The following is a 23,557-nucleotide window of genomic DNA, read 5'->3' on the forward strand; positions in this document are numbered from 1 at the left end:
AGTAGTATTACTGGGTCTTAAGGAAGGTTGTTTCCTAATTTTCTGAGAAAACACCACACTGACATCCAAAGGGGCTGTACCAGCTTGCATTCCCCCCAGCAATGCAGGAGTGTTCCCTTTACCCCACAACCTAGCCAATGAAAGTTTGTCATCAGTGTTTTTGGTCTTGGCCATTCTTACAGGTGTACGATGGAATCTCAGAGTTGTTTTGATTTGCATTTCTCTGATGAATAAGAATGTTGAACATTTCCTTAAGTGTCTTTCAGCCATTTTAGATTCCTCTGTTGAGAGTTCTCTGTTTAGGTCTGTACTCCATTTTTTTATTGGATTATTTGTTCTTTGGATGACCGATTTCTTGAGTTCTTTGTATATTTTGGAGATAAGCCCTCTGTCTGATGTGGGGTTAGTGAAGATCTTTTCCCACTCTGTAGGTTTTTGTCTTGTTGAGCATGTCCTTTGCTTTACAGAAGCTTTTCAGTTTTAAGAGGTCCCATATATTAATTGTTTCTCTCAGTGTCTGTGCTGCTGGGGTTATATTTATGAAGTGGTCTCCTGTGCCACTGGTTCAAGTGTACTTCCCACTTTTTCTTTTATAAGGTTCAGTGTGGCTGGCCTTATGTTGAGGTCTTTGATCTATTTGGATTTCAGTTTTGTGCATGGTGATAGATATGGGTCTATTTTCATTCTTCTACATGTTGATATCCAGTTATGCCAGCACCACTTGTTAAATATGCTTTCATTTTAACATTTTGTATTTTTAGCTTCATTGTCAAAAATGAGGTGTTCAAAGGTGTGTGGATTAATATATCTGGGTATTTGATTCGGTTCCATTGGGCTTCCTATCGGTTTTTATGCCAATACCAAGCTGTTTTCAGTACTGTAGCTCTGCAGTAGAGTCTGAAGTCAGGGATTGTGATACCTCTAGAAGTTCTTTTATTGCACAGGATTGTTTTGGCTATCTTGGGTGTTTTGCTTTTTCCATATAAAGTTAAGTACTGTTCTCTCGAGGTCTGTGAAGAATTTTGCTGGGATTTTGATGGGCATTGAATTGAATCTGTACATTGCTTTTGGTAAGATTGCCATTTTTACTATGTTAATTCTGTCTACCGAAGAGCATGGGAGATCTTTCCACTCTCTGGTTTCTTCTACAGTTTCTTTCTTCAAAAATTTAAAGTTCTTGTCATACAAGTCTTCCACTTGTTGAGTTAGAGTTATTCCAAGATACTTTATGCTAGTTGTAGCTATTGTGAAGGGTGGTGTTTCTCTGATTTCTTTCTCAGCCCATTTATCATCTGTGTACAGGAGGGCTACTGATTTTTTTTAGTTAATCTTGTATCCTGATACATTACTGAAAGTGTTTGTGTTGTAAAAGTTCCTTGATAGAATTTTTGGGATTGCTTATGTAAAGTATCATATCATCAACAAATAGTAAGAGTTTGACTTCTTTTTTCTGGTTTGTATTCCCTTGATCTGCTTTTGGTGTCTTATTTTCTAGCTAGGACCTCAAGAACTATATTGAATAGATATGGAAAGAATGGATAACCTTGTCTTGCTCCTGATTTCAGTGGGATCACTTTGAGTTTCTCTCCATCTGGTTTGATGTTGGCTGTAGGCTTGCGTATATTGCCTTTGTTATGTTTAGGTATGTTCCTTGTATCCCTGTTCTCTCCAAGACCTTTATCATGAAGGGATGTTGTATTTTGTCGAAAGCTTTATCAGCATCTAATGAGATGATCATGTGGTTTTTATTTTTCAGCCTGCTTATATAGTGAATTACGTTGACAGATTTTCGTATGTTGAACCATCCCTGCATCCCTGGGATGAAACTGACTTGACCATGGTGGATGATGGTACTGATGTGTTCTTGGATTCGATTTTTCAGTATTTTATTTATTATTTTTGCATCAATGTTCATGAGTGAGATTGGTCTGTAATTCTCTTTCTTAGTAATGTCTTTCTGTGGTTTGGGTATCAGGGTAATTGTAACCTCATAAAAAGGGTTTTGCATTGTTCCTTCTGTTTCTATTGTGTAGAATAATTTGAGGAGTATTGGTATTAGTTCTTCTTTGAAAGTCTTGTAGAATTCTGAGATGAAACTATCTGGTTCTGGGCTTTTTTTGTTTGGGAAACTTTTGATGCCTGTTTCTATTTCTTCAGCAGTTATAGGTCTGTTTAATTTGCTTATCTGGCCTTGATTTAATTTTGGTAAGTGTTATTTATCCTGAAAGTTGTTCATTTCCTCTAAATTTTCCAATTTTGTGGAGTACAGGTTTTTGAAATATGACCTGATGACTCTCTGTATTCCTCCGTGTCTGTTGTTATATTCCCCTTTTCATTTCTGATTTTGTTAATTTTGCTATTCTCTCTCTGCCTTTTGGTTAGTTTTGATAAAGGTTTGTATGTTTTGTTCATTTTTTCTGGAAGAACCAACTCTTTGTCTCATTGATTCTTTGTATTGTTTTGTTTCTATTTTGTTAATTTCAGCTCTCAATTTCATTGTTTCCTGCCTTCTAGTTCTCTTTGGTGAGTTTGCTTCTTTTTGTTCTAAAGTTTTCAAATGTTCTGTTAATTCACTAGTGTGGTTTTTCCAGCTTCTTTATGTAGGCATTTAGTACTATGAACTTTCCTCTTAACTCTGCTTTCATTGTGTCCCATAAATTTGGGTACGTTGTATAGTCATTTTCATTGAATTTTAGGAATTCTTTACTTTCTCCCTTTATTTCTTCTTTGACCCATTGATGATTCAGGTGAGCACTGTTTAATTTCCATGTGTTTGTCGGCTTTCTAGAATTAGTATTGCTGTTGAATTCTAGTTTTAAGCCATGGTGATCTGATAAGGTACATGGAGTTATTCCAGGGTTTTTTATTGTTGAGGTTTGTTTTGTTACCGAGTATGTGGTCAATTTTTGGGAAGGTTTTATGAGGTGCTGAAAAGAAGGTATATTCTTTTCTGTTTGGATGGAATATTCTGTAGATGTCTGTTAGGTCCATTTGAGTCATAACATCTGTTAGTTCCTTTATTTCTCTGTTCATTTTTTGTCTGACTGACCTGTCCAGTGGTGAGAGTGGGGTGTTGAAGTCTCCTACTATTAGTGTGTGGGGTTAAATGTATGATTTAGGCTTTAGTAATGTTTCTTTTACATATGAGGGTGCCCTTGTATTTGGGCCATAGATGTTCAGTATTGAGAATTCCTCTTGATGGATTTTTCCTTTGACTAATATAAAATGTCCTCCTTTGTCTCTTTTGATTGATTTTAGTTTGAAGTCTATTTTGTGAGATATTAGGATAGCTATACCAGCTTGTTTCTTAGGTCCATTTGATTGGTATATTTTTCCCATCCCTGTACTCTGAGACTATGTTTGTCTTTGAGGTTGAGATGTGTTTGTTGTATGCAGAAGAAGGATGGATTCTGTTTTCGTATGCAAACTGTTAGCCTTTGCCTTTTTATAGGTGAGTTGAGGCCATTTATATTAAGGGATATTAATGACCAGTTGGTGATGTTAATTTGTGTGTTTTCCCCTTCTTTGGGATTTGCTGCTATGAGACCATCAATTGTCTGTGTTTTTGTTGATGTAGCCAACTTCCTTGGGTTGGAGTTGTCCTTCTAGTGTTTTTTGTAGGGCTGCGTTTGTGGCTAGGTATTAGTTCAATCTGGTTTTGTCATGGAATATCTTGTTTTGTCCTTCTGTGGTGATTGAAAGCTTTGCTGAGTATAGTAGTCTGGCCTGGCATCACAAGTCTTAATGTTACCTGACCAGGACCTTCTGGCTTTCATTGTCTCCAATGAAAAGTCAGGTGTAATTCTCATAGGTCTACCTTTATATGTCATTTGGCCTTTTTCCTTTGCAGCTCTTAATATTCTTTCTTTACTCTGTATGTTTAGTGTTTTGATTATTATGTGGCAAGGAGACATTTTTTTTGATCCAGTCTGTTTGGTTTTCTGTAAGCTTCTTGTATCTTCATAGGCATATCTTTCTTTAGGTAGGGAAAGTTTTCTTCTATGATTTTGTTAAATATATTTTCTGTGCTTTTTAGTTAAACTTCTTCTTCTATACCTGTTATTCTTAGGTTTGGTCTTTTCATGGTGTCTTATATTTCCTGTATATTTTGTGTTAAGCTTTTGCTAGATTTAATGTTTCTTTAACTGATGAGTCTATTTCCTCTTTTGTATCTTCAGAGCTTGAAATTCTCTCTTTCATCTCTTGTGTTCTGCTGTTAATGCTTACGTTTGTGGTTCCTGATCATTTTCTCATGATTTCTGTTTCCATAATTCCCTCATCTTGTGTTTGCTTTATTGTCTCTATTTCAGTTTTCAAGTCTTGATTAGTTTCTTTCATATGTTTGACTTTTTTTGGTTTCTTTAAGGGATTTGCTAATATCTTCCAATTTTTGTTTGTCTTTTCCTCCATTTCTTTGAGGGAATTTCTCATTTCCTCTTTAAGAGTTTCAAACATTCTCCTGTAGTTATTTTTTAGGTCATTTTCTTTTACTTCATCTGTATTTGGTTGTTCAAGTCTTGCTGTTGTAGGGTCTTTAGGTTTTACTGGTGCCGTGTTGTTCTTTGTGGTGTTGTGTGTATTCTTGCCTTTTCTATTCATCTTTTCTTCTAATAGGTGTGGTTGGGGCTGTCTGTGATTCTGTTGGTTAATCTTCTAGGTGCCAGTGAATCCAAAGCACAGAAGATTGTTCCTCGTGGTACAGTCAGTGCCACAGCTCTAGTTACCCTGTTTGTCACTCCGTGTTCCTGGAGGTCAATCAATATTCCCAGCCTTTCCTCCACTCCCTTGGAGTTTGCTGTCTCAGGCCTGCTCTAGCCTAGGTTTTCAGTTCAGACCTGTTTCTCTAAATGTCCCTGGTCTGGATCCGTTCCTTCAGGGGTCCCTAGCTTGGGGTTGGTCCTGTATAGGACACTGGCTCTGATCTGCTCTCTCACAGGCTCAGGTGGGACCAGACCCACAAAGGGCCTGGCCCAGGCCTACTCCCTCCAAGGTCCCAGACTAATGCTCAGTCCAGCAGAGGTTTCTGGTTTCTGCCTATTCCCTTTGATGTACCAGACGGATGCCTGGGCCCACAGAGGTCCTAGATTCACGTCTGGACCTGCAGCGGTCTCTGTCTCTGGCCCACTGGTTCATTGGTTGCTCCCCTGTACCTGCTTCTGTGGAATTCAGTGTCTCATATCTGCTCTGGCCCAGGTTACTGGCTCAGTCCTGTGTCCGCAAATGTCCCTGGTCTGGATCCACTCCCACTCCCATGGAACTCACTTTCTCAGGCCCTCTCTGGCCTAGGTAGCTGATTCAGTCTCACTCCCATGGAGCTCACCGCCTCAGTACTGCTCTGGCCTAGGTCAGTGGCCCAGTCCTGCTTTTGCAAATAATCCTGGCCTGGATCTGCTCCTGTTCTCATGGAGTTTACTGTCCGAGGCCTGCTGTGGCCCAGGTTGGAATAGGTGTTATTAATCTCACCAAAAATTTTTTACAAGCTCTTTGCTCAGTGTCTTCCCATAATATTTTAATTTCATCATTAGTAAAAGGTACTATAATTTCTGTTGGGTGACCAAAGTCTCAATTTTCCTTTTATAATTAATTCAGAGATCTTTTCCACATAAGATTTTAATTTTTTACTTGGTTTATGTAAGAAAGATCCATTCTCAGATAATATCTTCCTTCTGCAGTAAAATTCTTGTAGGGGAATATCTTTTTGCATTCTAAGTTGGCATTTTCAAAAGCCAGAGATTCAATAAGTACTCATCTAGCTTCTGGATCTGTTGCCCCTATCTGTACAGCTTTAGTAAAAAGTCACTAAAGTGTTCTCTTGAGCCTTTCTTTATGACCTTGGGATATGATTCAATTCTTCTTCCAGGTTCTTGAATCCGGTCCCAAGCATTAAAGGCTGCTGTCTGGCATAGGGACAAGATGTGTTCATTGTAAGTAGTTTAACTCTGCATCAGCATAACGGCCCTTGCCAAGAACTTGATCTTAGGAAGCCTCAAATCCTCTGGCTCTACCTTAATGTTCCAGGGCTTTAGGCTCCTCTCTCCAATAGCACTTCCACTGTAGCTGTGGCCCATCTTCTAGCACCACACAGACTAATTGAAGGCAGTCATGTGGAGTATGCTTATTGCTTGAAGCCCATGTTGTTACCATCTCCCTAACAAATGGTGACTGCATGCCATGAGACACTACTGCTTGTTGAGTCTCTCAGACGTGTTACACCTATCCCATTTACAGTCTGTATATCCATTTGGGTATTGAGTATTTGCCGGCTTTTCAGAGGTAGTAACAGGATACATAACTAAAACTCCTGTAAGTCATCTCTGACTCTGAGAGGAGCTGGTGATGCTAAATCTTTACTATTGTCTTTTGCCTGCGCCTCCTGTCCTTGCTTTTCAGTTCCGACCAGTTCCTCAGTCGATTCAAATCTTTTATGACTGCCTTTTGTAAAGCCTGAATCTCTTGACCTGTGAATATTTCTAATGATTTCATCAAATCAATTAACTAATGGTTCTCATTCTGCACATGTGATCCCAAGTTTTAAATTTTTTCCATTAATGATCTCTTCTCATCCTTAGATATTATTTGGATGGCGTGTATATTGCCTCCCTGGAGGGAGCTTCTATGTGCTAGCTTATCATAACTCTTTAACAGATTTTAATGATCAGTTTCAACAGTATGAATCCTTTCAGATAATCTCTCAATAACCTTTTGTGTGGTTTCATAACCCATTGACATGGACTGAATTTTGCCTGTCAAATTAAGGTTATCATTTTCAATAGTATGAATCCTTTCAGCTAAAGACTGTATCCTTCCTAAAAGTTTCTCATTCTTAACTCTTTATCAAACTATTTCTTTAAAGCTATAATAGAAGAACAAAACTAATAGCCACCATGACACAAAAATATATGTACCAGGTAAGTAATATAGCTCTTGCAGAATTTCATCTATAGTAGAAATAAAGAGGTTGTTAAATTCCTGGATGGTGATATTGTATACAGTCATCTTTGGGTTGGTTTACAATTTTTTATTTATTTATTTATTTATTTATCAAATTAACTTATGTCCATTATAATTTTCAGAGAATTGCTATAGTGTAGTGGGGAGCTGCAGGCCGTGTTCCTGCCGCCCAGCTCCCGGCCGCCTGTTTAGCTTATGCCCCAAAATAACAACACACAAACTATTCATTTAAACACTGCCTGGCCCATTAGTTTCAGCCTCTTACTCACATCTTGATTAACCCATATCTAATAATCTGTGTTGCACCACAAAGTGGTGCCTTACCGGAAAGATTCTAGCATATGTCCATCTTGGGCTGGAGCTTCATGGCGTCTGGCTCAGAGAGGAGAGGTGTGGCATCTGTCTGAGCCATCTACCTCACTTCCTTCTTCCTGTTCTGTCTACTCCACCCACCTAAGCGCTGGCCTATTAAATGGGCCACGGCAGTTTCTTTATTAACGAATGAAATCAACACAAACAGAAGACTCCCACATCACTGTAGGTGTAATGATCTTGATTGGTCAGTAGGTGTCACAGTTGTGGCAGTAAGGTAGGTTCTAGATCAGTACCTGAATTAACCTGAGATTTAGACTTACTAACAGATTTAGTTAATTACTTAAGAGCATCACACCCACATGTAGAGAAGGTTTGAGTTGAGCAAAATGTCAAGGAACCCAGAACTTGGCAGGCAGTTGCAAGCTGTGAGGTTACTGGCTGGATTTTGGGCCAGGCATTTGTGGATCCAAGCTGGGAATGGAAGCTTGTGTTCCAGAATCAGAGCTCAGCCTGATCAGAGCAGGTTTGGCCAAAGCCAGAGAAGCTGCAGTGGCTTTGCGAACTCAGCCGCTTAGTAGGCAGGACCAAGCCATCGCAGGCCAGTGGGAACTTGCTAAGTCACTGCAGCAGGCCAGCCAAGCCAAACCTTGCACAGCTGAGCCAGAAGGGTAGTTCAGCTGGGTGGGGTGGGAGCAGGGCCCGGCAATGATGTGGACTCAGGCCATGTGGACACACTGGGCACCAATTTGTTGACATACAAAAGAGTTCCACAGTAGCCTGGAATGGAGTAAAGCAAAGGTTTATTTGGGGAAACTCACAGAGTAGTGATCTGCAGTCCTGTGCATGTCCTGGGAGCTGAAATTGAATCCAGCAGCCAAGAGGCCATGCAGGCTTTTCATCTGCATTTATAGTACATGAGACCACATCCAAAATGGGCGGTTTCTTAAAGGCTATTGGCTGAAGGAGTCCCCACTTCCTTCTTATTTAGACAGAAAAGGGGAGGTGATGTGGGATGCCCCTCTATATGCTGTATGTTTTATTACCGTTGGTTAATGAAGAAGCTGCTTTGGCTTATTGCAGGGCAGAATAGAACTAGGTGGGAAAACCAAAGATAGAGTAGGCAGAGTAAAGGAGATGCCACATAGCTGCCAAAGGAGAAAGACAACACCGGAAGAGATGCCACATAGCTGCCAAAGGAGAAAGACAACACCGGAAACTTTCAAGTAAGCCATAGCCTCGTGGAGATACACAGATGAATAGAAATGGGTTAATTCAAGATATAAGAGTTAGGGAGGAACACACCTAAGCTATTGCCAAAGTATTGTAATTTATAGTTTCTTTGTGATTATTTGGGTCTGGGCAGTCAGGAAACAAATGAGCAGTCTCCACTTATAAGGAACAGTCTCCTCCCTCTCCCCTCTTCCCCCCCTCCCCCGCTGTTCTAACAGCTAGCAGGGAACAATTCCCCACCTGTTCTAACAGCTAGCAAGGAACAATTCCCCACCTGTTCTAACGGCTAGTAAGGAACAATTCTCTGCCTGTTCTAATAGCTAATAAGCAACAATTCCCCACCTGCTGTGTTTAGCTTCTCTAGTCCAGTATTTCTTTTTTTACTTAAAAAAATACCAATCCAAATTCCTACTCCCTCCCCTCCCACATCCCTCCTTCTCCCTCCACAGACCCTCCTACCCCACCCCCTCCAATCCTAAGAGAGGGCCATGCACCCCGCCCTGTGGAAAGTCCAAGGCCCTCCCTACTATGTCTAGGTTGAGCAAGGTTTATATAACAAAGGGAATAGGATCCCAAGAAGCCAGTACATGCAGTAGAAACAAATCCCAGTGTCACTATCAGTGGCCCCTCAGTCTGCCCCAACTGTCAACCACATTCAAAGGGGCTTGGTTGTTCCCATGCTCGTTCACTCCCAGTCCAGTTGGAGTTGGTGAGCTACCATTACCTCAAGCAAACTGTCTCAGTGTATGCCCCTCGTGGTCTGGAATTCCTTGCTCATACTCTCACTCCTTTGACTCTTCAACTGGATCTTGGGAGCTCAAACCAGTGCTCCTATGTGGGTCACTGCCTCTGTTGTTGGACGAAGGGTCTATGGTGATATTTAAGATAATCATCAGTCTGACTACAGGGTAAGACCAGTTCAGACACCCTCTCCTCTATTGCTTGGGGTCTTAGCTGGGATCATCCCTGTGGGTTCTTGGGCATTTTTCAAGGCCAGGTTTCTTGTTAGCTCCATAATGGCTCCCTCAATCAAGATATCTCTTTCCTTGCCATATCTGTCCTTCCTCCATCTCTACTATCCCATTCCCTGAAGCTCTCCCCAACCCTCCTCCCCTCCTTTCTACCCCCTGCCCTCCTGCTCCCAAATTTTTGTCTGATTGCAATTTCCAGGTGAGTCTATATATGTTTTCTTTGGGTTAACCTTATTACTTAGTTTCTCTAGGATCATGAACTATATGCCCTTTGTTTATGACTAGAATCCACTAATGAGTGAGTACATACCATATTTGGTTTTGGGGGGGGGCGGGGGTCTGGGTTACCTCACTCAGGATAGTGTTTTCGAATTATATCCATTTGCATGCAAAATTCAAGATGTCACTATTTTCTACCACTGAGTAGTACTCTAATGTGTAGATGTGTAATGTGTGCCACTCTTTTTTTTATACATTCTTCAGTTGAGGGGCATCTAGGTTGTTTTCAGGTTCTGGCTATTACAAATAATGCTGCTATGAACATAGTTGAACAAATGCTTTTGTAGTATGATTGAGAATCTTTTGGGTATATGCCTAAGAGTGGTATTGCTGGATCCTGAGGTAGGTTGATTCCCAGTTTTCTGAGAAACCGCCACACTGATTTCCAAAGTGGTTGCACAAGTTTGCATTCCCACCAGCAATAGATGAGTGTTCCCCTTACTCCACAACCTCTCCAGCATAAGCTATCATTAGTGTTTTTTATTTTAGCCATTCTGACAGGAGTAAGATAGTATCTCAGAGTTGTTTTGATTTGCATTTCCCTAATAGATAAAGGAAGTTGAACATGTCCTTTAGTATCTTTTAGCCATTTGAAATTCTTCTGTTGAGAATTCTCTTTTTAGTTTAGTGCACCACTTTTTAATTGGGTTATTTAGAATTTTAATGTTTAATTTCTTGAGTTCTTTATATATTTTAGAGATCAGTCCTTTGTCTGAAGTGGGGTTGGTGAAGTTTTTTCCCATTCATTAGGTTGCCTTTCTGTCTTATTGACTGTGTCCTTTGCTCTACAGACGCTTCTCAGTTTCAGGAGGTCCCATTGATTTATTGTTGCTCTTATTGTCCGTGCTACTGGGGTTATATTTAGGAAGTGGTCTCCTGTGCCCATGCATTGCAAGCTACTTCCCACTTTCTCTTCCATCAGGTTCAGTGTGGTCAGATTTATATTGAGGTCTTTAATCCATTTGGACTTGGGTTTTGTGCATGGCGACAGACATGGATCTATTTTCATTTTTCTATAGGATGACATCCAGTTATGCCAGCACTATTTGTTGAAGATGCTTTCTTTTTTCCATTGTATCTTTTTTGCTTCTTTGTCAAAAGTCAGTTGTTCATAAGTATGTGAATTTAATATCCAGGGTCTTCAATTCTATTCCATTGATCAACATCTCAATCAACATGCCAATACCAAGCTGTTTTCATTACTGTAGCTCTGTCATAGAGCTTGATGTCAGGGATGGTAATGCCTCCGGCAGTTCCTTTATTATACAGGATTGTTTTGGCTATCCTGGGTTTTTTGTTTTTCCATATTACATTGAGTATTGTTCTTTCAAGATCTGTAAAGAATTGTCTTGGGATTTTGATGGGGATTGCATTGAATCTATAGATTCCCTTCAGTAAGATTGCCATTTTTACTATGTTGATCCTTCCTATCCAAGAGCATGGGATATCTTTTCATTTTCTGGTATCTTCTTCAGTATCTTTCTTCAAAGACTTAAAGTTCTTGTCAAATAGGTTTCTCACATCCTTTGTTAGTGTTACCCCAAGATATTTTATGTGACTTGTGGCTATTGTAAAAGGTGATGTTTCTCTGATTTCCCTCTCAGCTTCTTTATCCTTTGTGTATAGGAAGGCTACTGATTTTTTTTTTTGAGTTGGTCTTGTATCCTGCCACTTCACTGAAGGAATTTATCAGCTATAGGAGTCCTCTGGTAGAGTTTTTGGGGTCACTTATGTACACTATCATATCATCTGCAAATAACGAAAGTTTGACTTTTTCCTTTCCAATTTGAATCCCCTTGATCTCCTTATGTTGTCTTATTGCTATTGCTAAAACTACAAGAACTGTGTCAAAGAGCTGTGGAGAGAGAGGACAGCCTCGTCGTGTTCCTGATTTCAGTGGAATCACTTTGAGTTTCCATTTAATTTGACGTTAGCTGTCGGCTTGCTGTATATTGCTTTTACTATATTTAGATATGATCCTTGTATCCCTAATCTCTCCAAGACCTTTATCATGAAGGGGTGTTGAATTTTGTCAAATGCTTTTTCTACATCTAATGAAATGATTATATGGATTTTTCTTTCTTCTTATTTATATGATGGATTACATTGATAGATTTTCGTAGGTTGAATCATCCCTGCATCTCTAGGATGAAGCCTACTTGGTCATGATGGATTTTTTTTATCTGTTCTTGGATTCTGTTTGCCAGTATTTTATTGAGAATTTTTGCATCTGTGTTCATGAGTGAGATTGGTCTGTAAGTCTCTTTCTTGGTTGAGACTTTGTGCAGTTTTGGTATCAGGGTAATTATAGCTTCATAAAAAAGAGTTTGGCAGTGAGCCTTCTGTTTCTATTGTGTGGAACACTTGGAGGAGTATAGGTATTAGCCCTTGTTGGAAGTTATGGTAGAAATCTGCACTAAAACCATCTGGCCCTGGGCCTTTTTGGTTGGGAAGTTTTTGGTGACAGCTTCTATTTCCTCATTACTTATAGGTCTATTTAAATTGTTCATGTGGTCTTGATTTCATTTTGGTAGATGGTATCTATCTAAAAAAATTGTCCATTTCTTTTACATTTTCCAATTTTGTGAAGTACAGGTTTTTGTAGTAGGACCTAATGATTCTCTGAATTTCCTCAGTGTCTGTTGTTATGTCCCCCTATTCATTTCTGATTTTGTTAATTTGGATGTTCTCTCTCTGCCTTTTGATTAGTTTGGATAAGGGTTTGTCAATCTTGTTGATTTTTCTCAAAGAACCAGCTCTTTGTTTCATTGATACTTTATATGGTTTTCTGAGTTTCTGTTTTGTTGATTTCAAACCTCAACATGATTATTTCCTGTCTTCTCCTTCTGGGTGAGTCTGCCACTTTTTTTCTAGAGCTTTCTGGCATGCTATTAGGTCACTGATGTGAGCTTTCTCTGTTTTCTTTATGTGGGTCCTTAGTGCTATGAACTTTCCTCTTAGCATTGCTTTCAAGTGTCCCATAGATTTGGATATGTTGTACCTTCATTTTCATTGAATTCAAGGAAGGTTTTAATTCCTTTATTTCTTCCTTGACCCAGGGGTGGTGCAGTAGTTGACTGTTCAGTTTCCATGAGTTTGTAGACTTTCTAGGAGTAGTATTGTTGTTGAATTCTAACTTTACTTTATGGTGATCTGATAAGACACAGTGGATTACTCCATTTTTTTGTATCTGTGGGTGTTTGCTTTGTTGCCAAGAATGTGATCAATTTTAGAGAAGGTTTCATGAGGTGCTGAGAAGTAGGTATATTCTTTTTTGTTTGGGTGGAATGTTCTATATATGTCTGTTAAGTCCATTTGATTCATTACATCTGTTAGTTCTCTTATTTCTCTGTTAAGTTTCTGTCTGTTTGACCTGTCCATTGTCAAGAGAGGAGTGTTGAAATATCCTACTATTAGTGTGTGGGGTTTGATGTGCGATTTAAGTTTTAGTAATATTTCTTTTACATATGTGGGTACTCTTGTATTAGGGGCATAGATATTCAGGATTGAGACTTCATCTTGATGAATTGTTCCTGTTATGAGTATAAAATGTCCTTCACCATCTCTTATGAATGATTTTAGTTTGAAATCAGTTCTGTTAGATATTAGGATAGCCACACCTGCTTATTTCTTAGGTCCATTTGGTTAGAAAACCTTTTCCCAACCCTTTCCTCTGAGGTAGTGTCTGTCTTTGAGGTGATTCTTGTAAACAGCAGAATCCTGGATCCTGTTTTCATATCTATTCCCTTAACCTGTGCCTTTTTATAGGTGAATTGAGACCATTGATATTAATAACCAGTATTTGTTAGCTCTTGTTATCTTTTGGTAGTAGTGTTTGTTTGTTTCCTTTCTTTGGGTTATGCTGGGGGGTGGGTATCAGAAGTCTGTGTTACTGTGGGTGTAGTTAGCTTCCTTGGGTTGAGATTTTCCTTCTAGTATTTTCTGTAAGGCTGGGTTTGTGGATGTATGTTGTTTAAATCTGTTTTTGTCATTGAATATCTTGTTTTCTCCTTCAATGGTGAATGAAAGCTTTGCTGGGTATAGTAGTCTGGGCTTGCATCCATGGTCTCTTAGTATCTGCAGCACATCTATCCAAGACCTTCTGGCTTTCTTGGTTTTCATTGAGAAGTCAGGTATAATTCTGATAGGTTTACCTTTATATGTTACTTGAACTTTTTCCTTTGCAGCTCTTAATATTATTTCTTTATTCTGTATGTTTTGTGTTTTGATTATTATATGGCGAAGGGATTTTTTTTATCAAGTCTATTTGGTGTTCTGTAAGCTTCTTGTACCTTCATAGGGATATCCTTCTTTAGGTTGGGAAAGTTTTCTTCTATAATTTTGTTGAATATATTTTCTCTGCCTTTGAGCTGGAATTCTTCTCCTTCTTCTACCCCTATTAGTCTCAGGTTTGGTCTTTTCATTGTGTCCCAGATTTCCTGAATGTTTCATATTAAGAATTTGTTGGATTTAGTGTTTTCTTTGACCAATGAGTCTATTTCCTCAATAGTATCTTTAGCCCCTGAGATTCTTCCTTCTGTCTCTTACGTTCTGTTGGTTGTACTTGTCTCTGTAGCAACTGTTCACATATCCAGATTTTCCATTTCTAGAGTTCCCTCGGTTTGTGTTTTCTTTATTACCTCTATTTTAATCTTCAAGTTTTGAACTGTTTCCTTTACCTGTTTGATTGCTTTTTCTTGGTTTTCTTGGGTTTCTTTGAGGGATTTGTTAATTTCTTCCAGCTTTCTGTTTGTCTTCTCCTCCATTTCTTTGAGGGAGCTTTTCACTTCATCTTTAAAGGTCTCCATCATTTTCATAAAGTTACATTTAAAGTCATTTTCTTCTATATCTTATGGGTTAGAATGATCAAGTCTTTTTTTGTGTCCACTGGGTTCTGGTGTTAGGATGTTGGAGCCTTCCCATCTCTTCCCTCAAATGAGGCCAGTAGTGTCTTGGCCTCTTGGTCCAATCCTTGCTGTGGCTGTCTCTCTTATGACCACCAAGTATTGGTCTCGCAGGGCTCCAGGGAGCTCACAGGGAACAGTGGGTTGGGGGCGGGGTGGCCAGCTCCCTGCTGATGGCTAGGAATGCCAAAGAGTCTAGGGAAGGGGGGCCCTGACTTTTCTCCCACGTGGAGGTTTTAGGGAGTCGGGGATCCGGGGCCACAGCGCCATGGTTGACTCACCTCTTATGCCCACCAAGTATTGGTCTCCATGGAGCTCGCAGGGAACCTAGTCTAGTATTTCTTAATGAAGTCATTTTCTATAAAGTATGTTCTGTGTAAGTTAAGTATAGGTTTTAAAATGCTTCTCTGGGTTGTTGTCAGCAGCTCTGGTCCACATACCCTGAGCGACTGATTCTGTTTACAGTGAAGAGGACTGATAAGGGCACATCTTACTAATCTTGGAATAAATGAGGTTAAAGTTCAAGCTTTAAGATAAGAGGGAGTCTATGAGCTGAAGCTTTAGTCAGGAAAACTGACAAGTTCAGAGGACGATACAGAGGATGTGAAGTGTTGCACAAATAATAAAAACCCAGAAACAGATATTGGGGCTCAGGATGAAGATCAGAAAAGCAAAACAGCCAGCCACTAGAGAGGTCTTACCTCTACCAAGGTTCAGACAAAGGGGAGATCCCGGTTCTGTGAATCCTTAGATAGAGACCAAGACCTCTCTCCTCCAGTGTTATATTCCCCTCTAGTGCTGGGATTAAAGGCGTGCACCACCACTACCTGGCCTCTATGGCAACTAGTGTGGCTGCTGGGGTTAAAGTGTGTGCCCCCACTGCCTGGCCTGTATGGCTGGCTAGTGTGGCTGCTTTGCACTGATCTTCAGGCAAGCTTTATTTATTAAAACACAAATAATATACCACTATAACAGAGGATTATTTAGGACCTTCGCCGGGTCTCCCCATATCCCTCAACCTCATTCTCCATTGACTCAGAGATGCTGTTTGTAGCTAGCATTGCTAGAATGTGCCTTCCTGATAGTGACATGTTCTTTGCCACCCCGTATTCTCTTAATATACAGTTGTGTTGATGATGAGCAGAGTGGGGTGAGCAGTGAGCTAGATTCCTGAAATTCATACGAGACAAACTAAAGGAGTTTCCTTCTTTTGTATAGATCAGGATGAGGGGTGATGTAATAAGTTTGATGTTTATGAAGATACTAAAGGGAAAGGGATTCATTTCCTGATAAGGCCTGGGCCCCAAGAGAGTAGAATGTGATGGAGCTGGACGTCTCCAAGGTGACTTTTGTGCCCTGCAGTCACTAGTGGGACACCATGAAAGGGTTTTGGCGGGTGTGGGTGTGTGGGTGTGTGTTTGTTTTAGGGTTTTTGAGTGAACATTAGGAAAAAATGTATTTGAGTCATGAAAGCCTGAGGTCTGAGCTGTGCAAACGGAACCATGAAATTTTTCAAGACTGCAGATTCAACCTCATATGGGGACCAAATGCAGGGAAACGGGGGCAACTTCTAAAGTCTTAGTCAAGCTTCTTTTTGCCTTCTCCATTAGAAAGGAAGTAACAGTTTCACTTTTTCAAAAGGTTTTGTTTCTTACTTGGAGAGTATGAAAGATGATTTATTGCAGTGGGTCTGATTTCTGTAATGGGAAGAAAGCTTGCACTGGGGGGAAGAAAGTTGAATATTAATATCAGTCTTTCTATCATTGATCCTTTTTCATTTTATTGTATCATTTTTTTTCCATTTCAGATACCGTGGAGGTTTCCCAGTATAGCCTTCTCTTTAATAAACTTCTAGATGCCTGCATAGAAAGTAACAGTCTTGGCATATCATCTTGTGTAGCAGAGTTCATGGTTTCCAAAAGCATCCCTATTGACTTTTCCTTTCTCAGGAGACTAATCACTTCCTTGGGAAGGAGTTGTTTGTGGCTCAAAGCCAGAACCCACTACAAAAGTAAGTTCCATTGAAATGTTTGAATTAATATATTGGTTTTGACTATTTTCTAATCCAGAACTCATCTATAATATTTTCAGTATGCAGAAATAATAGTTGGTACATATTCACAGGTAGTGGTCTGATAGATCTGTACTGAGTTTTGAAAACTATTTTGTCCTTTGTTTACAAGTGCCATGCTTTTCTCCTAGCTTGCCATCCATTCTACTAAAGGGCAAACAAAGAAAATTTGACCCAGTTTGACAGATCTTACAGCACAGGAGTAAAAATTTTAAGAGAATTGAAATGGAAATGTTTGGGTGTCAGACATCCCAGCCATCCAACCTGAGCTAGAAGTGTTTTTAAACTCCCAGCTATGATCACCTTAACAAGTGGTAACTTTTCTTCCCAACAAAATGGGAAAATAATTAGGTTGAATTATAAGTAATAAGTTTAAGTGTTTAATGCACGTTTTGTTTGGGGGGGGTTAGGTTTTGATTTTTAACGGGGTCTCATGTTTTGTGCATGTGTGCACGCACATATAAACATAACAGTAATTAAATAAAATTTAAATACTTAAATGTTACTGGAACATCTTTAGATTGTGTTTAGATATAGTTCTCAGAGATTGGCATTATCTTGAATGAAAAAAACATTTTAAGCAAAATCAACATACAGATTTAATTTGATTTTGATAAACTGTATATGATGTTATCTGTGTCCAATTGAGTGTCCTCAGAGTATTAATTATCATTTCTAATAAGCAGCCAAACAGTTTAAAGTTAAGTCACATCTGTTCTCCTGACCTGTGGAGTTGTGGCTGTGATGGCCTTTACGGGTGGAGCTGCACTTTGTGTCTGTGCTCAGCACTTGCCAGGCAGAGTGGGAACAGTAACAGCCTCAGCGTCCTAAGTGCTGAGATTAGAGGCATGTACCACTACACCTGACTACTTATTGATTATTCTGAAATTATGTCATATACATTATTATGACTTGAAAAATGGGCATTTGCCACAATAAAATGCAAAGGTCATATTTCAGAGTTCTCATAAAGAGTAGTATCTAATGTACCAAGATGCTCACTATCATAAAAGGTGTAATAAATATGCAAATGCAAAAGTTACCCGGCCCTATAAGTTGCTCCCAGCTGAACGCTAAAACAGTTTTAAGTCTTACCCATTGAGGTTTGGTGACGTGTGACCTGTTGTTTAATTTTTAGGTGCTCTTTCACTAGGCTGCTACCCACCATTAGAAGGGAACTTAAACCGGAAAATTCTACTGATTCCTTCTTATTTATCTGAGATTGAAATGCTTTTAGCTATTGAAATATTTCTGGTGTCTAATGCTAGCAGTATTCAGAGCCCAGGAACTTGTACACAGGTGCTGCAGATCGTTTTGAAAAGGTGGGTTAATAGGTCTCCAGCGGCTGCATTCTGAACATAGATTTGGCTCCACACCGCTCTAGAATGCAGTGTCTGTGCCTTGTGTTTGTTTATACTCTATGTGTTTACATGTATATACACATGTATTATGAATGTGGATAACATTTAAACTGAGAAAGAACAAGACCTACTTGAAACTAAAAACCACACACGTTAAAGAGTTGTTGATGAACTTCAGTGGTAGAGTGTAGATGCATAAGAACCAAAATAAAGGCAACAGACATTAATACATGTCATAAGATATGGATCTTCTTTAAATACCAACCTTCCTAGTGTTAAAAAGGGTCTTTATCTAAAAACTTTAGCTATGAATCTCTTCTTTATTCAAGAAGGAGAAACTGTCTTTGTCTTCCAAGGTTCTTCACTATCTAAAAATGCTTGAAATTCAGAGCAGGAAATAGTCAGCATCTCTAACAAAACCCCTCAGATCCAGTTGGCTCATGGCAGATGCTCCCTGACATCTCATACTCAACCGATGAATCTGCTTTCTCCATTTGTTATAGGAGTCATTTGGCCCTGTTTGTTTGTTTGTTTGTTTGTTTGTTTGTTTGTCTGTAGACAGGATTTCTCTATATAACACCCCTGGATGTTCTGGACCTCACTCTATAGACCAGGCTTCTCAGAGATCCGCCTGTCTCTGCCTCCCAAGCATTGGGATTGAAGGTGTGAGCCACCACCACCCAGCTGTATAACCCCTGTTTAACAAGAGAAAATCATTTTACTTGCACTTTTTAAAAAACCCCATTGAAACTAGCCTTTGTTCTTATTGCTCTGTTTTTAGCAGGGGGTGGACTTCCTTTACTTGACACTGCACACTATATGGCATAAGGTGTCTGAGTTTTATTCTTAAAAGAATTTGATTTCTTCTTGCATTCATTTCCCACACATGCAGCCTCTATATTCATTGTTGAATGTGAAGGTAGTTGCAGTCCTAGTTCATGACCAATGACATCCCTAAAGCTTTGATTTTTATGAAGGTCAATATACTTTGTCTTGCTGGTGTGCTGATCCCTGCCTTGGGGTGCTAACCGCTATTGAATCTTATTCATTTTTAAACATTGAAAATATGCCACCTAATCAGTTTTTCAATCTATCAAACTCTAACGTGCTTCATTTAGTTTAGGAGTCCCCAGAAAGCACTTCTGAAGGGCAAGCCTTATTTACATCACCCAGTTGTTCTTGCCAGTGTTAATTTAGGTAGAACCATTTTTAGAACTCGATGCTCACTGACCCCCAAGGTACCAAGAGCAAAAAGCAAGAGCCCCCCCCCCCAAAAAAATGGCTGGGTGGTGGTGGTGCACACCTTTATTTAATCCCAGCACTCAGGAAGCAGAGGCAGGCAGATCTTTGTGAGTTCGAGGCCAACCTGGTCTACAAGAGCTAGTTCCAGGACAAGCTCCAAAGCTACAGAGAAACCCTGTCTCGGGAAAAAAAAAAGCAAGAAAACCATAATATCACATATTTTAAATACTTTTAACTATTTCCTTTATCCAGAAGAAAAGCTACCATAAATTAAGAATTTCATGCCTGTAAACATAATCATAATTGATGGCAGATGGAGCTTGAAAAAAATTTTAACACCTAATTAAGTACCCAAGTCAGGGCCAAAGAAAACCACACAGTGCTACATTGTTACTGAATGTTAGCTGCATGCTAAGTACTTGCTTGAAACTAGAAATAACTAATGCCAAGAGAAAACTAATGTGATTATTAATAATTTAAGATGTATTGCACTTAATACTAACTTATTCAGCTTAATATTTACAGTTCTTTGTAAATACAGATAGATTGGTAACTGGCTGTGTTCTAGATCAGTGCTGCTCAAACTACCCATTGCTACTGTACTGGGTCCTAATATAAAATGCCCCTCATACTGCAAACCATGGTCTGAAAAGCTTAGCATCACTGCTGAAAGATAGGATGACAGTTTGGAACCAATAAATACAAATGACTCTCCCTCAGAAACCACACTGCTTCTGCTGAGAATTCCTGCTTTTGTGTTCACTTTACAGAACTGAAGAAAGCAAACCTCGAAACAAGGACGACTACCAAGCTGCAGTAGAGAGACTGATCATGGCTGCTCGCATATCGGACCCCAAGCTTTTCATCAAGCACATGACGGTCAATATTTATAAGGAGCAGGTGTACAGTCTGGAGCAGCGCTCTGCCCTCAAGTGGTTGAAAGAGAATTTGAAGTGGGCCGGAAACATTTGGCTGTTCACTAACCATTAGTTAATAAACGTGTTGTTGTTGGGTTTTTTAAGTTCAAGTAATCATTGTTGAAAATAAAAGACAATAAAAATAGCTCTCATTGTGTTCAGCATTTGTATCTTATCGACACTAGAAGTTATCAAATAGTTTTCAAGTAATAAATTTCATTTGCTTGCTATAGTTTTATTAACAATAAAAAGTGATTTTTAAAATTGCTTTTTTACTTAAATTTAGAAGGACCTAAGTATTAAATTCCTTAATAATAATGTAGTCCAACGAGTTGAGAAGCCTTCACTGAATGCTGTGCAACCCTTAACAAGACCTCCTGTAGGGTACCCAGTGTGTGGGGGGGGGGGGGCGACACGGAACTGGACACAACACAATGACATAAGAGCCACCAGATACTACAAATGACTTTGCCATAGTCAGGGTTACCACTGCCGCAGTAAAGCACCCACTGTTGTCTGAGGTGTCTGTCCTGCCTGGTCCTGCAGTCATTCAGTCCCAAAGAATCACACAGAGGTCTACATCTATTATAAACTGATTGGCCTAGTATCTCAGGCTCTTCTTATTAACTAATTCTTATAACTTAGATTAGCCCATAATTCTTGTCTGAGTTAACCATGTGGCTCGGTACCTTTTTCGGTGAAGCAATCACATCTTGCTTCCTCTGAGGCTGGGTCACAGACTGTGGACTTAAACTTTCCTCTTTCCAGAATTCTTGTTGCCCCGCCTCTACTTCCTGCCTGGCTACTGGCCAATCTGTTTATTTAAAATACAAGTGACAGGTACAGACCATTGTCCCATAGCAACCCATGACCAAAGCAACTTGGAGATAAAAGGTTTATTTGACTTACACTTCCACATCATAGTTCATACCTGATGGGAGTCAGGGCCAGAACCCAAACATGGCAGGAACCTGAAGGCAGGGGCTGATGCTACTGGTTTGTTCCCCATGGCTTGCTCAGCCTGCTTTCTTAGAGGACCGAGGACCAGCAGCCCACAATGGGCTGGGCCCTCCCCCACTGATCACTAATTGAAAAAATGCCTTACAGCTGGATATCATAGAGGTATTTCCTCAGCTGAGGCTCCTTCCTCTCTTATGATTCTAGTATGTGTCAAGTTGACATAAAATTAGCCAGCACAGACTTAAAACACTAAAATTCAGAGAGCATTATACCAAACGTTTAAATGACCCTCAACAATTTTAGTGTCCATGATTCTTTATTATTACATGTATAAAGTGGGAGGCACACACCTGCTACATTCATGTGGAAGTTCCACCGTTACCTGGTGATCAAACTGAGGTGGTCAGGCTTGTGGGTCTGACAGCAAATACCTTTATCTGCTGAGCAACCTGACCAGCCCAGAACTGTAGGATTTTTGACAGTGTGTGATTCGTGTGTTAAGTTAGATATTGCTAAAGAAAATATTAAATATGCCAAAAGTTAACTAACAAGGATTGTTCCAAAGCACTAGGAAGTCGTCTTCAGTATCTGTAGCCTGTTCTCTTTCATGGAATCCTCATTCTTAATACTGTAAACTACAAATTCAAGTCTTTAAGGAAAAAAAAGCTCTAACAAGGGTAATAAATGGACAAGTAGTAAGCAGGGGAAACAAGGTATTTAAAGGAGTTCTCAAAATAGATAACGTCAGTATCCTTAAGTCTATGGTCCCAGCACTCTTAAGCCTGATTGAAGTGTGGCACACACTGCCCGAGTCATGAGGTGAATGCGGCAAAGGAATTCTCATGGGCAATTACAAACCACGCTCTGGGGCTGCAGCACTGCAGATGGCAAGCTTGCCGCCTAGAGAGCGAAGATTCATCCAAGAGACGGGACAGGACTGGCCTTGGCACTGGAAAAACGCAGGCTTCTTGCCTGTCAACCAAGCCAAGAGGTAGCATTAGTGAAAGGAGCAGTTACTGTTCCATCTTTTGCAGTTCTGGATATCAAAGTTAGGACGTGACATAAAGTAGAAAGCCCATGCTAACTGAGAACAGTACATTTAAAATAGCCTAGTAGCGTGGAGCGATAGCTGTGAAAGACCCCAGTGTGGGGAGACTCTCGCTCAAGGGGATAACACGACCCCCCCCCCAGTAACTCACGAGAGACCGTCCTTGCTGCAATCACACGAGGTTTTAATGATGAGATGAGACTCATAACCCACGCAGAAGAAGAGTTCGACCCAGAGTGACCAGGAGAAGGGGCTTTTAAGGGAAGAAACTACAGCCCAGTGATCCGAAAGGGGCAGGGAAGGTGTAGAAAATTCCAAAAATACCAGGGATGATCACAAGGGGCAACTCCCGGCCTCTCAAGACCACTCTCAAGGTCATAATCAGCTAGTACCTGAAACACAGTATTCAAAAATCCCAATGATAATCACAGGGGAAACTCCCTGTTTCTCAAGATTACAATCTAACTTTATCTTCAGCTAGTTCCTGAAACAGTCACTGAACGGGCTAATCCTAGATTTCTGGTTCTTCTCTTCCTGCTTAGATTTTTGGCTATTTTCTTCCTGCTGAGGGTGGGGGTGGGGGAACCTGGATTTATCCAGGGCTTTCTTTGGGGAGACCTGGATTTATCCAGGTCTTTCAGCTGCAAGTTCAAGGCCAGCATGGGATACAGTGGGAGACAGTGCCTCAAATGATACTGAGTAAATCCAGATAATGCTAGAGGCAAAGCCAAGTAGGAAATGTAGGCTAGAGAGGAACAGGAGACTTCAAACTCAGCTGCATCTGGGAAGCAGAGCAATACTTCCCACGGCTGCGCAGTGAGGATCAGCATCAGCAGAGCTCCCCACGCCGCCCCACAACCCCCCCAGTAAGTGCGCTGCGCATGCGCACATTCGCCCCGCCCCCTGACTCCGGCTCCTCCTTCACCTTTGCTCTTCGTCCCCACCTACCCGCCAATCATCTTTCTCCCTCAGACCCTGTCGGCGCCAGAGCGCAGGCTGTGTCTCCCGAAGCCCGCAGGTAGCGGGGTAAGGACCCAAACTCCTACGGCTTTGCAGCGGGGAGGGAGGAAGGCCACCGACCGACGGCCGCAGCCCGGCCGGAGAGCGGCTCTCCGGCCGGCCGTGCGCAGGCGTTCTGGGAGGAAGGCCGCTCCGCCGTAGCCAATGAGCACGGGTCCAGCGGCCTGCTCGCCGGTCAGGGTGACCCGGGCCTGTGCGGGCCCGAGGCAGTGGGCAAGGCCTGTCAGGACCTCCATGCTTAGCACAAATTGACCAGGGACTCTACCCTTGCCCGGAGCTCGACCTGCG

The 23,557-nt window shown here is 40.6% G+C and overlaps 2 protein-coding genes across 6 annotated transcripts in view; both read left to right on the forward strand.

Moving 5' to 3' along the window:
* The window catches only part of Topaz1 (testis and ovary specific TOPAZ 1), a 75,608-nt gene extending 55,294 nt beyond the window's left edge, over positions 1 to 20,314 (forward strand). For both annotated transcript variants that reach the window (XM_042054804.1, XM_038324257.1), the window contains exons 18-20: positions 16,458 to 16,661; positions 17,860 to 18,043; positions 20,095 to 20,314. In XM_042054804.1, the coding sequence (XP_041910738.1) occupies positions 16,458 to 16,661; positions 17,860 to 18,043; positions 20,095 to 20,314 (608 nt within the window). The remainder of the gene's footprint in view (positions 1 to 16,457; positions 16,662 to 17,859; positions 18,044 to 20,094) is intronic.
* Positions 20,315 to 23,152: 2,838 nt separating this feature from the next.
* Tcaim (T cell activation inhibitor, mitochondrial) overlaps positions 23,153 to 23,557 on the forward strand; it is a 30,783-nt gene continuing 30,378 nt past the window's right edge. For 2 of the 4 annotated variants that reach the window (XM_038322674.2, XM_038322676.2), the window contains exon 1: positions 23,153 to 23,275. The gene's annotated coding sequence lies outside the window, so the exon portion shown is untranslated. The other 2 variants (XM_038322677.2, XM_038322675.2) reach the window with 2 other exon arrangements.

The sequence above is a fragment of the Arvicola amphibius genome, chromosome 3 (genome assembly GCF_903992535.2).
Source record: "Arvicola amphibius chromosome 3, mArvAmp1.2, whole genome shotgun sequence".
NCBI lineage: Eukaryota > Metazoa > Chordata > Mammalia > Rodentia > Cricetidae > Arvicola > Arvicola amphibius.